The sequence below is a fragment of the Harpia harpyja genome, chromosome 7 (genome assembly GCF_026419915.1).
Source record: "Harpia harpyja isolate bHarHar1 chromosome 7, bHarHar1 primary haplotype, whole genome shotgun sequence".
NCBI lineage: Eukaryota > Metazoa > Chordata > Aves > Accipitriformes > Accipitridae > Harpia > Harpia harpyja.
Window position 1 is genome coordinate 45471647 of NC_068946.1, and position 19507 is coordinate 45491153.

At 38.9% G+C, this 19507-nt stretch overlaps 1 protein-coding gene across 5 annotated transcripts in view; it reads right to left on the reverse strand.

Moving 5' to 3' along the window:
- Positions 1-19507, reverse strand: part of MYLK (myosin light chain kinase) — a 224632-nt gene that overhangs the window by 149955 nt on the left and 55170 nt on the right. For all 5 annotated transcript variants that reach the window (XM_052792708.1, XM_052792704.1, XM_052792705.1 and 2 more), the window contains one exon: positions 12787-12944. In XM_052792708.1, the coding sequence (XP_052648668.1) occupies positions 12787-12936 (150 nt within the window). In that variant the 5' untranslated portion in view covers positions 12937-12944. The remainder of the gene's footprint in view (positions 1-12786; positions 12945-19507) is intronic.

Genomic DNA, 19507 nt, shown 5'->3' on the forward strand with positions numbered 1-19507 from the left:
AAGGGGGGTAACAATGACTATTTCCTCCGTTGTTTTAGCTAGGAAGATCATCAGAGAAGGGTCCAACTCTAGTCTGGCCTGTGTATGTGTTAAATACTACCAGCAAACATAGACTAGGACTCCAGTTGAATTAGGCTGTTTAAGTGGTACCATGAAAAAAAGCAAAAATCATTTACCATAGTTCTTTAATCTTTTTTTCCAAGATTTTATCACGATTTTTATTCCAGTGCCCTGGCTTTTAACATAACTCTGTTCTGAACTATTTATATTTACCTCCCTGTAGAGACGAACTGCTGAGTTATTCTTTTATAAAGGAACACCAGAATTTATATAGACAAAAGAACGAAGCTTAAGTATATTGAACTCTTGTTCCAAGGTGTTCACAGAACAGAAAAATTCTTTATTCATTGTTTGCCTGATAAGTATAGTATGGGAATGTGATATAAATGAGTTAGATTTCAGATACAAGATACCAGGCACCACCATGTGTGGAGGGGGTGCTTTTTCAAAGCTCTTACAAAATAGCGTGCATTAGACTAATATTCTAAGCTTTGCAAAAACAATTTAAATAATACGTGCACCATAACTATAGGCTTGCTTGTATATTATGGGGCACATGGAAAGAATGGCAACCTCTCAAGCCACACAGTTACAATTTGACTCTACTGTGCAGCTACAGGAAAATTACCATTCTGATTCAACATGAGTAGAGAGAGCACAGAGCCGGATAAAATAAGCTCAATATTCTGTCACCAAAAGCTAAGTAACCATGAACAGAATTATTTAATTTGTCAGTCTTTGCTTCTCCATTTTCTTTGGGCTACATGTGCAGGTTGTTGTCATCTTTAAAAGAAAAGTTCTGGTATACATTACACATTGGCATACCGTATGACTTTTAATTAGTATTTTAGTAAGCTCAGCTATTGTATTTGTAATAAATAGTATATTCCATACAGTAACGTTTACTATAGTATTTTGAAAAGATGCAGAAAAGCAAGAAAAATTCAGAAAGAAAGATAAAATGATTTATTTTTCCATTCTACCTCATTCTGCACATGACTTACAAAAGTCTCTATATAAGCAATAAAAACATGCAAAGCTGACTTGGAATTTGTACCATTTTTAGCCACAGTATTTTCAGAAGACAAGGATTGCTTTTTTCTGTCTGGCTGCAAGTTTACAGCAATGCACTAATTTGCAGAGAATAAAGCTATCTTCACGATCAGAAAGCCTATAAAAAGGGGGGTTGGGGTGGGTTTTTTTGTTTGGTGGGGTTTTGTTTGTTTGTTTAAATGGAACATTTCCAGGTTTTCACTCTCTTATGCAGAGTGGTGTACATTCCTAAGACTTCTCTGAAGAAGAGAGGCATAAGAGCTTAGATCATCTCTAGAATCTCACTACAACATATCTTCAATGTGGGAAGGCTAGCCCAGAGGTCAGGTTACTAACTTGTGAGTCAACAGACGTGATTTAATTCCCAACGAATAACCTGGCTGTCAAGTTTACTAGAAGAATAAGTTCAACATATTTAGGCAGGCAATTCAAGGCCCTTATACTGGACTAGTCATCTCAGGGATGACCAGTCAGTGGAATGCCTTGATTTTCTGGCTCCTACTAGTCCACAGAGCTTTGACACATAACCTCTGACAGCGATTCAAGTAGCAGTGTCTCCCTCATCAAGCACCACCCCAACATATCAACATCTCTCCTCTTCCAAAGTTTATTTCCTCCACATAAGAAGAGAACACAGAGATGTGTATTCACATGCTGAACTATGAACTGGGATCTCTTTTGGCTTAAAAATCATGATGAAGGCTGACACTAAACAATGAGCTCTGGCAGCTTCAGCACAGAAATACATACTCTTTCAGGTACATGCTAGAGATTCAGTAACCTCCAGTAACAGAGTGATAATGTCTTACAGACTGAACATTAAAAACCAAACTAGGCACCTATGGAAGGACAATCTGGCCTTGCCTACTTTTCTTCTTGTCTGTACCCTCTGGTTGGATCCTGAAAGTGGTTCATTGCTTGCCATGTCTGGGACCATCAGTAGACCCTGATGGAGTACACACAGCCCTGCCTGCTGTGTTCAGAGCCTGTGGGACTGCGGCCCGTTGGTGATGGCACAGCCCGTGCATGGCTCACCCTCAGCTCCTGGCTCAATTTCCTTTGGGGAGCAGCCAGCCCTTGCTGCTCTGTCAGACAGACTGGTTTCTCTCCTTCATGAATGGGTTGAACTGTACACGATTCACAGCAATGTTATTTTCTGTTCAGCATGCACTTAGATGCTAGGGAATCCAGATGTTACATGTAAAAAAAAGTATGTTGTCTGGTTTTGCCCAGTAGGTTTCCAAACTTCATACTGTATCCATGACTGAACAGAGCCAAGTAACATGTCAAAAGCAGAAATTTTTAGCTTTGGAGTCTAGGTGTTAGAGTGAGTGTGGACTGAGCAAAACCGCAATGAGTAATGATGTGTTTTTATTATAAACCTTCTCCACATGTGGCCTTCTGCAAAGATTCTGAACGCATCATGCTTGCTGTCTATTAATGACTACTTTCTTTTCCTGCAGGGGAAAGGCAGAATTATATCGAAAAGTGTGATTTAGTATCATTTGGTGTAATTCAGGTCAAACTCTCAGGTACACATTCATAGCCAGTCAAATGCCTACTTTGCTATTTTACGTGCTCTCATAGTTACATATGGTACTGATACTGAACCCCTCCCTGACCTTTGTGGTTTCATCAACCAGATGAAGGCAAGGTGCTGGAGTAAAGTTTAAGCCTTGCACATGATAGGAAAAGGCAAATATATTACTAGTTAGCCAAATGCACGTCTGATGATAAGTATTCCATCCTACCTTTTGGATCAGCTAGAAAAGGGAAATCTAAAGTTTTTCCAGCTAGGGGCATATTTCTGGAAGGAAAAAAACAAAACAAAACAAAACAAAACCCAAAATTTTCCCCCTTTCATCCCTCTCATGCCAATATAGGCTACTGCAGCACAAGGAAAAGAAAGTTAACTGCTCACACTGTTCCAGTAACTATGTCTTCTTTAATCTTTAAACCTATTATGACTGTGAAAGGAGTCAAATGCACAATTCCCCAAAAAAGCAAATTTAAAAATTCATAATGAGAAAAGTTGCAGTCACATTTCATGTACTAAGAACATTTATTTAAATAAGAAAGCACAATGCTACATGATGAGTTTTATTGCCAGTGGAGTTGACCACAACAAAGACTTATGCACTGGCCCAGAGGAGCAAGGGAGACTAGCCTGGAAAAGATGATGATATATTTCAAATCAAAAGCAGAATTGAAGAATCTAATAAGACTTTGTTGAAATTTGAGAGATTCATGATTAACCATCATGGGACAAGTAAAATAAGAAGAATTATACTGACTGCTTCTACCCTGACTTACACGGACTCAATCTCTGAACATATCTTTGTTCAGCTATTCACGATTTGCTGATTAGCTGTTTTTCTCTTGGGAAACAGGTAGATTTTCTTCTATTCCTTTTTCAGACATTTTTGTCTTATTATCCCTAAATGGTGGACTTTATGATTAGTCATGGTATTCATTCCATCATTCCTTTTCTAAAAGACTGAACCTTCTTTACACCACAATATGAATATTTTATATCTCCTTTTCCTGCAAATTTGTCAATACATAATTTAAGAATTTTTTCTCTGAGTTCTGTTTAAGGACTACAGAAAAATAGCAAGTTCAGAAATCCCTACTAATGAAGTAAATTTTCTTCAAAATCAACCCTAGGGATATCCCTATGGATAAATCCTTAAACAAACACACTTGCCTTCTTTAGCTGATACAAAGCCGTGCTTTACGACAATACATCACAGTAGTGGGCGATCACAAAACAGATATCTACAATAAACTTTTCAGAGTCAACAGTTTGTTGGTTCCCCCAGCTCGAACTGGGAACAGGTAGGTGCAATTAAATCACACAGAATTTTATTGTCAGGTTCCTCATGTGATTTTAATTGCTTCCATCTCAAAATCTAAAATAATTTGAAACATGTTAAAGAAAAAGTAAAGAAAGAAAAAGTGGTGACCAAGAGCAGCACAAATGCATGGTCTGGCTTCACTACATATATACATATATACATATATACAGTTGGAGTGTTCTAAAAAACTTGTATTATTATTTCCATTATTATTAAAAAATTGGGTTTTATGTTCCTTTAAGTACAGTAGTTGGTATCAAAACAAGCCAGAATAGGGAGCAAGTTTTTCTGCCATTGTGCAGAGCAGCAGAGAACTGTCCCCAGCTGGTTATAGATAAGCAATTAAGGTGGGAAAGGAGATGGAAAGCAAACAGAATAATAAATTTGATAGTGGCAAATAGCACATTTCTTCCACAATTTGGGGGTGGGTGGGTTACTGAAAACAGGCTCAATTATATATATTAAAAAAAAAATCAACCCTGAGAAATGGCAACTGAGAATGTCCAGTCTTCCCCAGTCATGGCCTCTTTCCTGCTTAGAAATTTTGTCTGGGTGGAATTTGTGGATATTCAGCATTGTCTAGGATTTCTGAACATCTGGCAGATTGGAGCAACTCTGCAAAAGGTCTGACCAAACTTTGCTGCCAAACATCCAGAAATCTTGGCTGTTGCCTCCGCACATACACGGATCAGTTGCATGGGATGGTGTAGTAAGTCCAGCACTTCTGAGAGTCATCATATACGCTGCACACAGGCAACACAAGGAATGCTTAAGTACTTCTACCTGGAAAGTCCTGAGTATAACTGTGATGGCCATAAGTAACAGGGAGACAGATATGAAGTGAATTTATGAGTTAAAGAGACTGAGAGACAGAACTGGAGCTCACAGACCACTACACTCCTGTCTAAAACCTAGAAATTTCTTGAGCAGCAACTTGCATCCCTGCAGGTTTTTTTAAAGGAATATCATATGCAAGGCAGGGTAAATGGGTATCAACACATGGGTGCTTCTGTCAGTTGATGAAGGGAGTGTCTTTGAATAATTCTGGGTGTAGGTGACACTGTGTGAGGAAGGAATTTTGACTGAACCTCACCTTAACCACTTCCCAGCAGAGCTGCCACTCCCACTTTGCCCTTGTCTAAAGCTGAAACTCTTTTGAGCCACTGCTTCTATATGCCAATACAGAGTTATACAATAAAATAAAATAATGCATGCATTACTCATAAGAACACGTAAATGGGTAAAAAAACAGCACTGTGGTAAGTGAGTATAGCGGGAGGTCAATTACACCAAGGAAGAAGAAATAGCAGTAGGAGATCCAAACAGAAAAAAGATGTGCAATAAGCTGTTCACAGCCACCTAACTTGTGTTTATTTTCCTTTTTTGTTTCAGCTGTCTATACCCCAGTGTCTGTTTGATACAAAATGTTTCAGTAACTTCTGAACGCACCACATTTTTCCCGAAGAACGGTATGTGGAAAGAAAGATCGAATAAGATCTCCACTCTGATAAATTTTTCAATTCTTTGCTCCCCAAAACATGCCTCTCTTTCGTATCAGATTTCTGGGAGTATCACAGTGCATGGTAGTTTTACAGATCAGCACAAGTCTTCCCACAGCTTTCACTTTCTTCAGACAACTGTCTCCCATGAAAACATGGATCTTTCTTGGGTTTCTTCCTCATATGGCTCAGAACAGGCACCCCTCCAGAAAGTGCAGATCCAAAACCACTGCCAGGTTCATACAATCAGCTGCCCAGTACCTTTTGCAACAACAAGCATCTCATGCCAACAGCAAAGGATTTTGTGCCATGTCATCATCCTCTATCATATGGGCTTCTCTCATTTCAGATCCTGCCACCTCAAATCTAGACATACAGTGTAATTAAGGCATACTTCTGGAGTGCCTGCTGACTGAGGCTTGGAAGCGGAGCACACATTGCTGTTTTGAGTCCAAAGCAAAGGGAAGATAACAAAGGTTTTGCCATGCAAAGCTGGTGCAGCAGCCACAGTAAAAAAAAATTGGTTAGATCTCAGTTTTTCTATTAGCAGGTAGTTGAAAGGATTTACAAATGCTGTGGGAGTGTTTCCCTTCAATGCTTCTTTTAGTATCATAGAATTGTTTAGGTTGGAAAAGATCTTTAAGATCATCAAGTCCAACTGTCAACCCAACACCACCATGCCCACTAAACCATGTCCTGTAGTGCCTCATCCACACGTTTTTTGAATACCTCCAGGGATGGTGACACCACCACTTCCCTGGGCAGCCTGTTCCAATGCCTGACAACCCTTTCAGTAAAGAAATTTTTCCTAATATCCAAACTAAACCTCCCCTGGCACAACTTGAGGCCGTTTACTCTTGTCCTATCACTAGTTACTTTAATGCTTCTCTACTCTTTGTCTCTTAACACACCACATAAATGGGTCTCCCCTCTATCTCAGAACAGATGGCAGAATCACTCTGTCTTCCCATTGCCTGATCCCAGTTTATTTTCTCAGGCATGATGTTTCAAAAAGTACCTGTGCAACCAACAGCAGCAAAAGCAGCTCAGTTGGCGAACAGATGCACCTCATTAGACTTAACTGATTCGAACAGATACAGATAGGGTGTTGCAACAGCAGGGTGGTAGAAAGACTACCAGAAAGAACATTAAAAACGGACAGGATTTGTCATTGACCTGGCTTGCCTTAAAATTTACCATCCAGCTCCCTTATCTGGAGGGGGATGGAAGGGGAAGAGCAGAACAGTAACTACTCAATGGGCAGCAAACTGAACTAAGTACCCCAACATCTACTCAAACCATGAACTACATGTCAATACATGAAACCCAGCTCCCTGGGATTAGAATACCAAACTAGATTTAGTAGTTTGATATCTTGGTTCTGGCAATGGACCACATACGATGGTTCACATGAAGCAGAAAAACAACCCATACTGCACTGTTGCCAACAGTGCAATGTTTTATTCAAGGAGAAAAATTCTTTCCTGACCCCTAGGCAATCAGTCTGTGGTCTGTAGCATGACATTTGGCTGTTCCTCTCAAGCAGAGCTGTAGCACAAGTATTCTTTAGGCTCATAAAATTAATGACCGTCAATATTACCCTGAAAAATTATACGTGTGTATAGCCAAAGCAGGTTGAGTTAACTGCTTGCCACAATCAAATGCAGAAGTTAATATCACTCTGAACAGGGAAGGGTTTGTTGGAAACTGATGGTTCTTTGACTTGTCATTTTTTACTGCTTGACATTCAGTGACGTTACAGTAAAGAACCAGAAGTGTTCACACTATGTTTTTGATGTAGTGAGGCTATTGCTATTTAAGTTCAGCAAAATTATATGTGGGCAGCTAATCATATAGTTTATCAACTAAAAATGCTTGTTTTGGGCAACCACCTTAACTTTTTTTAAAGCAACAACGTTACTGCAGACTATTTTATTGGTGTCAGAACCCAAAGCTTAAAATAGGGAGGGAAAGACTAAGAGAACGTGGTTCAGTGGTTAGAGAGCAGTAAAGATTCTCATTTTTGGTTCTCAGCTTCTCCATCAGTTTGCTGCAGAAACCTAAGTAAATCTCTCTGTACCTTGAAGTATCTTTCTGTACAGAAGTTAACATGGACTAGGGAAACCTGGATGAGAGCACCAACATTCACTGAATCCTTATGTGGGCAGTCACAGTGCAGAGCCCTGCTGGGGTCAGTCCATCCTGCTGCTCTATTCATCTACACACATCACCAGGACTTCAGGGTCCCCGTATTTTTTTCTGCTGCAGAAGGCCAACCTGCTTACTAAGACTTCCCCAGACAGTCATGAAAAAACTTTTCAGTGCTTCTAAACACAGAAAAAGAACGGGAGGATTAGCTTGCCATCTTAATACACACATGGCAAGGCTCACAAATCCAAGCAAAAGCTGAACCTGAGCCTTAACACTAGCATGGGCCAATTCAGGCTGAGAGCAACACTTAAGCTGTGGGTATATGTGGATGCAGAGTGGAGTCAGGGCAACATTTAAGTAACTGCTATGTTCTACAATGGAGACTTATCCTCCCCTCTAAACAGTTACAGCGATTTATAGCTGGGTAAATAAAGTTGTCCAATATTTAGAAGTCAAATTTCTAAATATGAAGTCAGAGGTCTCAGAAAGGATGGAGTTCAAGACATGACAGGCTTCAGTCACTGAGCCTGCAGTCTCTGGAAGACCAGTAAACAGGATACTAAGAAATCAGGTAGGCACAAAAATATGCGAAGTTGTGGAAATTGGTGGCCACCCTTGCCCATCACAAGAAAAGGAAACTTGTACAGATTTGCAAATTCCAGCGAAAAATCTTGCTAGGGGCTTCTGCCCAGCACTTGTATTAATACATGCTTGCCATTCTCATGAGTTAGAAAAGCTACTGAAATTCATGGAAATGTTTAAAAGCTTTATTTCATTTGGCTGTATGGAAAATTATACAATTTGCATCTATATTGGTCTACTGTGATATTTTGAACCTTTGCTATAGAATAGTGCAGCTGAGTTTCAGAGAGTGAGAGAGACTGAAACAAATTAAATTTTAAACTAGGTATATTGCTAATGATCTTGTAGCTCAGCACAGTAATGTGCTCCATGTCATAATTAAAGTACTCTGCACAGGTTTCAGAAAGTGAAATTTAGGAACACCCAAAGTCTGAAAGAATTTGACAGGATACTGTGCTTGGATTATGAATTGATCAAATGTTATCAGCAGCATCAAAATACCACCTTGCCTAATAATTCACAGATGCTTATTCAGGTGCTATGGCTGAAAAGCATTTCCCTGTCCTTTCAAGTGACACTTGCCACAGAAACACCCATGATATTTGCTACAAAGAAAGGAATCTTCTTCATTAGTATGCCATTGAGCATTACAAAATCCAGTGATGTTCAGATGAATTAGAAAGATAAAGACATACAATCACAATTTAATGTTGCAAAGCACTGATAAATATTCCAGTGATTAATACAACAGAGAAACAAACAGCTTAAAACAAAGCCTGGTAACATTTTGGCCTGGTCTCCTTTTCCAAGAGTATCTTAAAGGCTCTGATGGACAAACTACAATGCCTTAGCACAAGGCAGGAGATTACTGCCCTGAGCTGTTCACCTCACACAGGATGTGCAATTGAAGAACAGCACATCAATCAATTCCTAACAAACTGGGAACCCACAACACAATTTCATAATAATCTGGGATGGTTTCCCTAAAAATAACCTCAGCAATTGATTGATGAACAACTGAGATGTTCACGCAGCAGACGTTTGGGGAGCATCTAGGGAAGGTAACCTTGCCTTTGCCTTACTAAGTGGTTCCACCCCTTAGTTAGTGCTCCAGGCCAAAATCATGCTCATACACTTGAAAGATGATGAGCTAACTTTTTACGCTGAGGTCACATTGGAAATCTGAGATCTGCAGTCAGATATAGATAAACTTGCTGAGATTTTAGTAAGAAAACCAGGGTGGTAGTGGGAGGAACAGAATTAAAAAAAAAAGAATTCCTGTTAATGGCAACTCCAGTTACTTTCTACCTCAACTGCCTACATTTATGGGCTATTTCTCAGTATCTGCGCACTCCTTGATCTTGAATTGCCATTTCACACAACTTATCTTACATGCCACTGGAAAGAAAAGCAACAGGTTTAACTCCGGGGCCCTCTCTTCCTTCTTCACTTAATGAGAGTACAGGATCATCACAATATCAGATTTATATCCTGTCTTGGATTCTCAAAATGTTTGTTCTTTCTGATAAGATAAATTCCATTGCAAAGGAACTCTTTGAAGAAAATCTCCTGTCTAGCCATTTTTAAAACTTTTTATTTTTCTTTAGCCTGAGTCTAGTTCAATATTTATACTGTGTGATGAAGCAGAGTATCAGCAACAACCCATCATAACATCTGTAGCCTATTTTCCAGGACAGATAAACCTAACTATGTTCAGTAGCTACTTCTATTACTAACTCTTAATAAATTGTTTTTATTAAGATTGTCCTTCTGAACAGGTCCACTGTCCTTATGAACCACTGGAACATTAAAGTGATAGAAGAAGCAACATTGTACTAACCAGCTGAAGATGGACCCAGATGATACAAGCTCTGCAGGCTGCTGCAGCTGTTAAGTGACAGTATCCTTTCAAACTGGACTATTGCATTCCCCCTCACCCTGCCCACGTTACTAGACTAGGAGCACAAACAAAATACTGAATTTGAACCCACCAGTTATAAACAACAGAACCAAACACAATCTCCCCAACCATGTTACATTATAAACAACACATCACACAGACTCAATTTTAATAGTTGTTATTATAATTAAAAACCTAATTTTTCTTGTATAAGATAAGGAGAACATGTTGTGCTCCATTACTCTCTATGTCCAATTATTATAATGTAGCTTGTTCTCCACCCCCCCAAAAAAAAATTTTAAAAATTGCAAGTTCATATCTCAGCCTGCAGCTAGGGTGGATTCCAGGAAATTTGGAACTAATTCACCATGATAAAAATTGGCTGGTTTATGTCTTCAGCTGTGTTACATGTTTCTTCTCACCTGTGTTAGCTGAGAGAGGCAAAACAAATCTCCTTCAGGGCAGCAAGCTGGGCTGAACAAAAAACAGGCAATGCTCCATGCATAGCAAGAAGCTGAAGTGCCAAAGAGAGTGGCTGTAATTGCGTCATCTTGGTTTGCCAAACCGTTAAGGCACGCTACTTGCCACAAAGTAATTGCAGATCTCGCGTGTATTTCAGCAATGCTGTGCTCTTCATGTTTGGCACTTAGAAAAGCACTTTGAGCATTAAAGGTTTATTTCAGCTATACAACATGCATGCAGCTAGTATATTATCATCCCCATTTTAAGGATGGAAAATTAAAGGTTTCAGCCATGCTCATATACCAAATGGGAAGAACTGGAATTTAGATTTTCATCAAGTAGGTTCAGTCCAGGACTTCAAGCAAAGCTTTGTTTCTTCAGGGAACTTAAGACAACTTTGTTGTCTTCAAGGAACCTAAGCCTATCACTTTAATTAGTATTGAATTTGTGTATTTTTTCCAAGGTACTAAAAAAAAAAACCCTCAGACTTTACCCTTCCAGCCTTCAAAGCGACTTTAAAAAGGGGATAGGTATCCCTGAAAAATTAACACTTTAAAACCAGATCTGAAAAAAATGCAAAGCAGTGATAGCACTCTAGCTTGTAGGTCATTATATTTTCCAGTTGCTTCCATTTGACTAATAATAAAAAGTCCGCAGCGTGCACTAAAATTGGAAATATTCCACTTGAGCTTTTAATTAGGAAACATGAGAAATGTAAAACCAAATCTTAGCGACATCACATGCTTCAACTTTGATTTCACTGTACTGCTATTGCCAGTTGCAGTGCTGTCTGGAAGAACCAGTCAGAGTTAGGATAGTATTGTGCATAAGTGTCATATGCATAAAGTAGCAACATGTTGGCATTTTTCCACTGCGTCTGCAACAAAGCAAGATGAAATAATGGGGGGGGGTGGGGGGGGTGGGGGATAAAACCAGTAAGAAAGGGAATGCTCACTGAGACTGACCAATGTCATACACACAGGGGATTTCTGACTGGTACCTTAAAATCGCAATAGAAGTAAGCTATTTTTAAAAAAACCTTTCTAAAGGTTTGATAAAAAACTGTTCTTTGGTTTAAACACTTTCATTGAAATTATCTGCTTTCTATGAAAAATGCCAACTTTTCTTCAAAAAGTCAAAGCCAAGAACTACTTCTGAGTTTTGGTTTGGCACTTAAAAATTTATATACCCCCAAAATTGTTTTTCTGCCCAGTTCCTGTTGAAAAATCCCAGTTCCTGGCCTGCTCTTGCATAAACAAATAAGATAAATATCAGATGCCCTCTACTGGCCCTCTGTTTAAGTTAGAGTTTCAGAAGTTATGAATTTCCTAAATTCCTTCTAGCCCTTGCTTTTGTTACAGTAAAGTCGTAGCATCCTGCGTCTGTCAGACAAGTCCCACAGCTTCAAAAATAAAAGTGCGGTCAGTTTGATGGTATAGCTGTCAGCATGCAATCAGAGGATGACATGGACAGAAGGAAGCTGAAAGGGCTGAGAGGGAAAACTGGTAGCTCCAGGAAAAAGATTTGGGTTAAGGGAGGAGAAAAGAAGATGGCTAGAGCAAGAAAGAGATCATACCGGATTGAAGCATGAAAGAAACATGGATGCCAGCAAGCACAATTCAATGTCCCAAGCATGAGGGGAAGGGGAGAACCTGGAATCCACACCCTTCTACACTCCCTTTTAAACCCTTTGGGTTAACAAGTTTCCTTGAACAAATCAACCTTTCCTCGGAAAATTATCTTTTTGCTTTCAGATTAACAACATGTATGGCAGGTGGTGCAGATACAGAAATGTTGCAACTCTCTTCACAGATTCCTAGCTTGGCTACTAGGAAGAATATGCTGTAGCGGGGTTAGATTTATGTTGCACATGAAGCTTCACAAACAGGCAGATTTGGGATGCAGCGTGATGAATATGCAGTAGGAGAATAGGTAGTCTCTGATTAAAGACAGTTCCTGAAGCAGTTTTCCACTGATCCTAAGCTCAGTGCCTGGCATGCTCAACCAGGTTATCCTTAGCACACGCTCAGGTTTTGCAACACTCTCCTCTGCTCAAACAGACCTGTAATGCTCCTGCCTCCTAAGGAGGGTAAACACTCATGTATTCTTGTTGAGTAAAGGTCCCTATTGCAGAGGCAATTTCACTATCTTTGCAGCCTACTAGGCAGCTTCAGGAAAGGGCAAAACCAAATGGAGAAGTACTCCATCATCTGTTTCTTACCTTCCCCTCAAATCTTGCGGTGGCTCCCAGCTGCACTCGGATATTCCGAGGAGGAAGAGTAAATGCTGGTGCTTCAGCAGGGACAGGGGGGCTGAGTGTCAGGGAGGTTTTGGAGACTCGAGTAGATGTCACCAGTTTCACATCCCCCATGATGTGGACTGTAGAAGAGAAAAAAGTGGTAATACAGAAGTTATGATTAATTACTTACATTACAGTAACAGCTAAGAATCACATCAGGAGCAGATTGTCCTGTATGTATACCATATTCATATACATAGTAAAAAGTCTTCAGCCTAAGGTGACAAGTGCTATTTTCTGGGTGCGGAACTGAGACCCAGGAAGACTGCCTGGTGTGCCTACAGTTGCGGTCAGGGTCGCAGCCGTGAGCTGAACTCAGTTTGAACTCTCAAGTCCCAGGCCAGAGCCTTAACCAAAAAGTCATCCTTTACAACTGCATTAAAAGGTAATAACTTATTTCAGGAGGATATTTTCACAACATGACTTTGATTTTCCTGGCCTGGAATACACCAAAATCAATAAGTCTCAAAAGTAGAGCTAGCGTTAAACAAGTACTTATGAAATAAAGAGACCTCTGTTTGCACTGGATTTAAGTTGCAAGAAAGAAGAAAATCCTGAACAACTAAGCCACTCTTACTGGTCAGATTGTACTTCTATCACATGTTGGTAAGATGCCAAAAACTGTCAACAAATTGATGCCTAATATAATGAGACCATAAAGCATAAAATAAAGTAATAGCCAGTCTTTTCCTTAAGCACATCTCGCACGGATTGATGTTGTTCTAAAAAAAGTGTCTAAACAGGATTGAATTTACAAATTAATATTAGCTCAAATCAGCACAAGCAGTTTTCTAGCAACATAAGCCTCTAATCATTCACATTTAGCAGTCTGACTTTAATTAGCTATGTAAGCTGAAGATGCTTCTAGTAAATAATTAGGAAGTATTTTTTTTCAGCTTCGAGGATGTTTAACAATTATGCTCCCAAACAAATAAATAATTCCATTTGTGCAATCTGGTGTTACTATGGAACTACCATGTCCAAATATTTCAAAGAAATAATGTTCCAGAGAACAAATCTTGTTCAAGCTTAAAATTTGATAGACAGGAAGAAAGCAGACACTTAAAAGATATGGAATGTATCTGATTGGGTTTTTTTCTTTTATTTAAGCAACTTTCTAGAATAAGCCTATCCCTAAAATCTTTTTCTTCGGTATTTCAAGCCTGCTGCTGAATAAGATTTCAAGGATGCTACATGAACTCATAACATTTCATTTCACATGCTGTGCACACCTAGACTATGGTCTTTAAACAAAACCAACTGTAACTGAAGTTGCAATACAAACATTGTGGGATTAAACATAAAAGAAAACCACCATGCAAATGTTGGCTTGTAGGGTAGTGATGTGGTTAGACAGCATTTCCAATCTGGATTTTTTTTCTTTATTCTTAACCCTTTCTAAAAAGCACATAAATCCTTACAAATTCTCACAGTGTGCCCTCTAATCTTTCTAATACCAAAGCAGACTAATGTGTTTCAAGCATTTTCTACTGGGAACAAATCTCTGTCACTCAATACTCTACTCACAAAAATAAACCCCAAAAAGCAAACACTAAGAAATCCACCTCAGTTTTTTCTCCTCCACTTATTTTATATAAGTAAATACTTACCATCAGCTTCCTACATAACCATTTAATTATACTAATTTCCTTTTACCAAGTCCTTCCTCCAAGGCAGAAGAAAAATGAGTTGCAGAGAGAGCATGTGTGTGTGTATGAGTAGAGCAAGCTCATGCAAGTGAGAGGAAACCAGAGCTGCCAGCTGAAAAACCTTTATTTGACTTACTGATATTGCAACTGTACACCTAAGCAGCACATTTTTACTTGGTCCAGCTATTCTGATATTTTAGCCAGACTGCCTTCAATAACACCTGAACCATCTCTGAAATCTGGATAGAACCTTTTGAGTTCTTTAAAAATAGGAGTGAAAGGACAGACAGCCCAGAGGTTGGAGCATTTGTCTGCTGTTTGGGAGTCCTGGTTGAATTCCCTGCTCCATAATGGGCTGCCTGCATGACCTCGGGCAAGTCACTAAGCCTCTCTTTTGCCATGGCTCCCCATTTGTAAAGTGGGGATTATTGTACTTCCTTACCACAAAGAAGTACTGCGAGGATAACTATATTAAAGGGTGGGAGTCAGGCTACAGTAATAGGACCACATAAATAGCATAACTAGCAAAAGGCACAAAATTACCATAAACTTACAAGAAGCTGGATCTCATTATAGCTTTCTTTTTCTATGAATAAACTGGAGGAGGGGGGTGGGAGGGTGTTTTCAAAAAACACACATTTAAAAACACTAGGTAAAATTTATTCCCTTACGCAGGTCACTGAATTCAACAGTTTTGCTAGGGACTAAATGTTATCCATTATGCTTCAAAACCTTCCGTATTTAAAAGAGTTTCATTTCTAAACCTGCTTGACTGCTTCACCTTTTCACACACCTTATTTCCTTTCCTACAGCTTCTTTCTCTACCACAAACACTAACATGTGGTTACCATACTTCTATACAAATCTGTAACTGAACACATTCTCCACAGAACTACAGAAATGAATTTTTACAGCTGTATGACTTGTGACTATCTTTTCAGTCTTGCCCTCCAATACCACACACGGAAGTATCCTGCCTCCTGTCAGCTACTGGTACCCAAGAAACAGCGTGTAGGGAAAGCAATAAACCATAAAGGATCAGCAAAGGTGATGAAGTCATGTGTAGACTTAGCAGATGGGAAGAGGTTAGAAGCTGGAACAGCAAGCAAGGGACTTGTAACCCCACCAATCATAGCCACGCTATTCCGGGCAACTTCTCCTTCAGACCCGGTAATTATAACAGGTATTATTTTGTATCAGTCCTGACTGGACTGGTGTTTCTTCCTCTGTTGTCTCATCCATAAATGATCATCATTATCTCACTTGTTCTTTATATACCTAGTTTCCAGAAAAGCCCTTTCATCATAAAAATTTTCAAGGCATTTTCAAGCCAGACCCCTAAATGTCCTATGCTTTTCCCAGTAAAATTTGATAGCAACTATTAGACATGGCAGTAGGAACAGGATCAGATGCCAAATCTTCAAGCACAACTCCATGATCCAAAAGTTTTGCAAGCTTAAGTTTTGGCAACACCATGCATGTAAAATCTCTGGGTATGTTCCCACAATATGCATTTGCATAACTGTCCCACACAAATGGGAATTACAGATCAACTTGCAATTTGTGCTAAAGCTTAGCCTCACTAAAATGACAGCAAAAAAATTCCAAACTAAATTACAATTTCATTTGGGACCATCATGTCAAAGATTTTCCCAGAAGTAAGCAAGTTCTTCAAATCCCATCATTTCAGTGCCTTGGATTTCACACTCAGCAAGTCAGCCATAAGGCTTTGCATTAGCAAGAACCTTGCTTGTACACAGAAAAAGGAAAGAACAGGTTCAAACTGTTCCAGGTACTCATTTTAACAAAATACTATTGCAGCCCCTATGTTTTATTCTGATACAATAATGTTCTCCAGGCTGCTTTAAAGACTGAAATACGGTCAAGCTCCAAAGTAGATGTACACATGTGAGACTGTGATAGAGTTTGAGCTACAAAGTATATTAGGAGCTTTCTGAAATTAATCTAGGTCATTTTCTTATGTAGCACTGTGCAGTATCTTCCAGGAGTTCAGGCTACACTGTTTGAGATAAGAGGAGAACAAAAGTGGTTTGTGGCAGATTTCCTTCAGTCTACTGTATGTCTTGAGTATCCTTCCAAGAAAAAGGACAACTCTTCCTACGTACTCTTCCAGGGCTTCTGCCATGCTCAGTTCATTAGCTTTTGTTGAGTATGCAAACCACAACAGGGGCTACTGTAGAAGTGTCCATAAACAAAAGTGGCTAACCCGGTGTGACTGAGAACAAACTTCATAAGTAATATTCAGCTGACAAGTCTCTAAAAGAAACAAAAAGATATTGTCATACGGCTTGTGTGACACAGCACTGAATTATTTTTAGCTGATCAGAGAGAGAGGCAAGAAGAGAATCTGTTTGTCTAATCAATAAATTGAGTGCTTTTATTGTATTAGCATAACTAATGCAGCATGGGCAGCATGGGCTTTAACCTGAAATGGTTTCCATGGTACAATCACATAACTGGGTGAGGAGTTTCATCCTCATCTTATATAAAAGAATAACTCGAGATGATGCTAAGTGACCCACATTTATTTAAAGATAGGCTTATTAGAGCACAAGAAGGATGGCAGTCAAAAAACCTTTATTTATATAAATCATATAAGAAAAAAAAACAACCAAAAAATTCCCACATGTTCTTATCAAGGAAAAAGAAAATCATGCCCTCCTTGGTCCTCTGTGCTGTCTAGCGAAGAAATCACTGGCAAGGATGTGACTTTCTTGCAGATACAGACAGTTGTAAACATCCTCTAATTTTCCTCAATTTAACAGTGCTGGTTAGGGTACTAAAGATACCAGGCCCACTGGATTTATACAGATATCTAACTTTACCTGCTATCAGTAGTCATATTGCTGTAACAGAACACATCTAACATGAGCCCTGATATGTGCCCTTGCACAATTGCACCTTAAAGGTTTATTGATATATTAAAGTAGCTGAAAAGGGTATTTCAGATACAAGGAAGGATGTGGAAAAACATAAAAGAAAGATATGGATGTATACATTTGATAATGTATACTCATCTTGATTACAGACATGCTACATTATTCAATTATTCCATAACCACTGACCATTAAACTTTAGGAAAAAACATGCCCATTACAAAGCAGTTGAACATGTGTCTTAAAAGAATGCAATGACATTTTAAGACTCAAAACCTTGCATGTTTAATTTGAAACATCAGATTAAGAAACAGTAAATCAGGAGAGACCACAAGAAACACAGCTTCTTCGCAGCTGTTATCTTAGAAGAAATATGAGTAACTAAATGTGACATGCATTGGGCAGGTTCAGTACAGCATCCATACCTAAGAATTATTTTATAGCAGCAAATTGAAACCAGAGGGAAACCCAGATGGCAAATGGGATGCAAGTTGGGCTTGTTCTTGCTGATTCCAAAGTGGCTTCCTATAGAAGCACATTGAGGGAAGTAATTCAATCTGACTTCAAAACCTGCTACAATTCTAGTTTATAAGCAACATTTAGGGGAAAAAAAAAAAAAAAAAAAAAAGGCAAGACCTGCAGAAAGGTTTTCAGTGTACTACACAGCAGGTCACTTGCAATAAAATTCTACTGGTTTTCCTTTAAAGGATCATTTCTTGTACTTAATATATAGCAAAATCCAAACACCTTAGTCTTAGGAAGGTTTGGACTAAAAATCTCAATCTGAATTTCATCACAGACAGCTGGCCTCATAAAGGAATAAACTTCTAATATTACCTTTTATAGTCCTTAAAGAAGGATTTTCAGGTTATGCAGAGCATGAACTTATAATATCTGAAGAAAGAGAGATTGCACCAGTCCTCGTCTTACCAATAAACCCTTGTACTTAATTTGCACCTTAGATCTTATGCTTTACAAGAACAGAAAATAACTGGTAGAAGTTGGTGTTTATGACAGAAACATGCATGTGTCAAAGATTATCCAAAATTCAGGGAGACATCTGGGTGTGGGTATGACCTTGATCACTGAACAGCAGGATATGGACTACCAACATATTTTTGCACGAAGGAAAACAGTTTTCCCAGTGCTATGCTGCCTTTCAGGACATAGACTGAAGCAAGTAGCAGAGAAACCTGTAGGAAGACATTTGTTTCAGGTAATCTTCACACAGAAGAGAATTTCCAACCTGTTTCCTCTCTCCAACTCACATCCATGTGGCATCAGTAACTGAACAACACAGAAAACCTGAGGATCAGCTGGTGAAACGTTTGGAATAGAGACTCTTGAAACCTTCTTGAAATGTAACTTGCAATTCTAGAACAACTTTCAGTGCCAGTGGCAACCATGTGGAGGTGAAGCATGTCAGTATAAGCTGATAATAGCATGAAGTTTCAAGTACACAAGCACAAATTTGCAGCTCCAGCTTCAGGTCTTAATACTCAACATACACAAGCCCAATAATAGTGCTTTGCTAACAGCAGTACTTAGCACTTCAACACCACCTTCCATCCAAGCCCCTTAAAAGTCATTTATACATATTAACTCTCCCAGTATTGAGGAAGAAGAATGATTCCGTGCTTCAATGATTTAGTATAAGACTGTAGAGCTGGAAGACAATAGAAAAAGTAAAATCAAGATGTCAAAGATCCAAGGACTGAATAAAAAATGAATCTTTTAAAAAGAAAGAAAAATCTTATTTCTTATTTATTTTGTAAGGTAATTGCTTTTATCTGAATGCAGGTTTCAGCAAAGCTTCTAGCAGAGCTAACAAGTTTAATTCTGGAGCAAGTTAGCATAGGGAAAGTTTTAAAAGGTCTGCCTAGCATTGGATTTAAATAAAAAGTTTTATAGAAGAAATCATATTTTTGCGATGTCTTAGCAGTGGTAGAACGTTATGCTAAATCAGCAGTTTACAGTGAAGTTGTCTGTTGTTTTTTTTTTTTTATTTTTTAGGTTCCACATTTCAAAGAGTCACCACAACATTAACTTTCCTTGATGCTAATGCTGCAGGTGGCCAATTGCTATTGCCCATTTCCA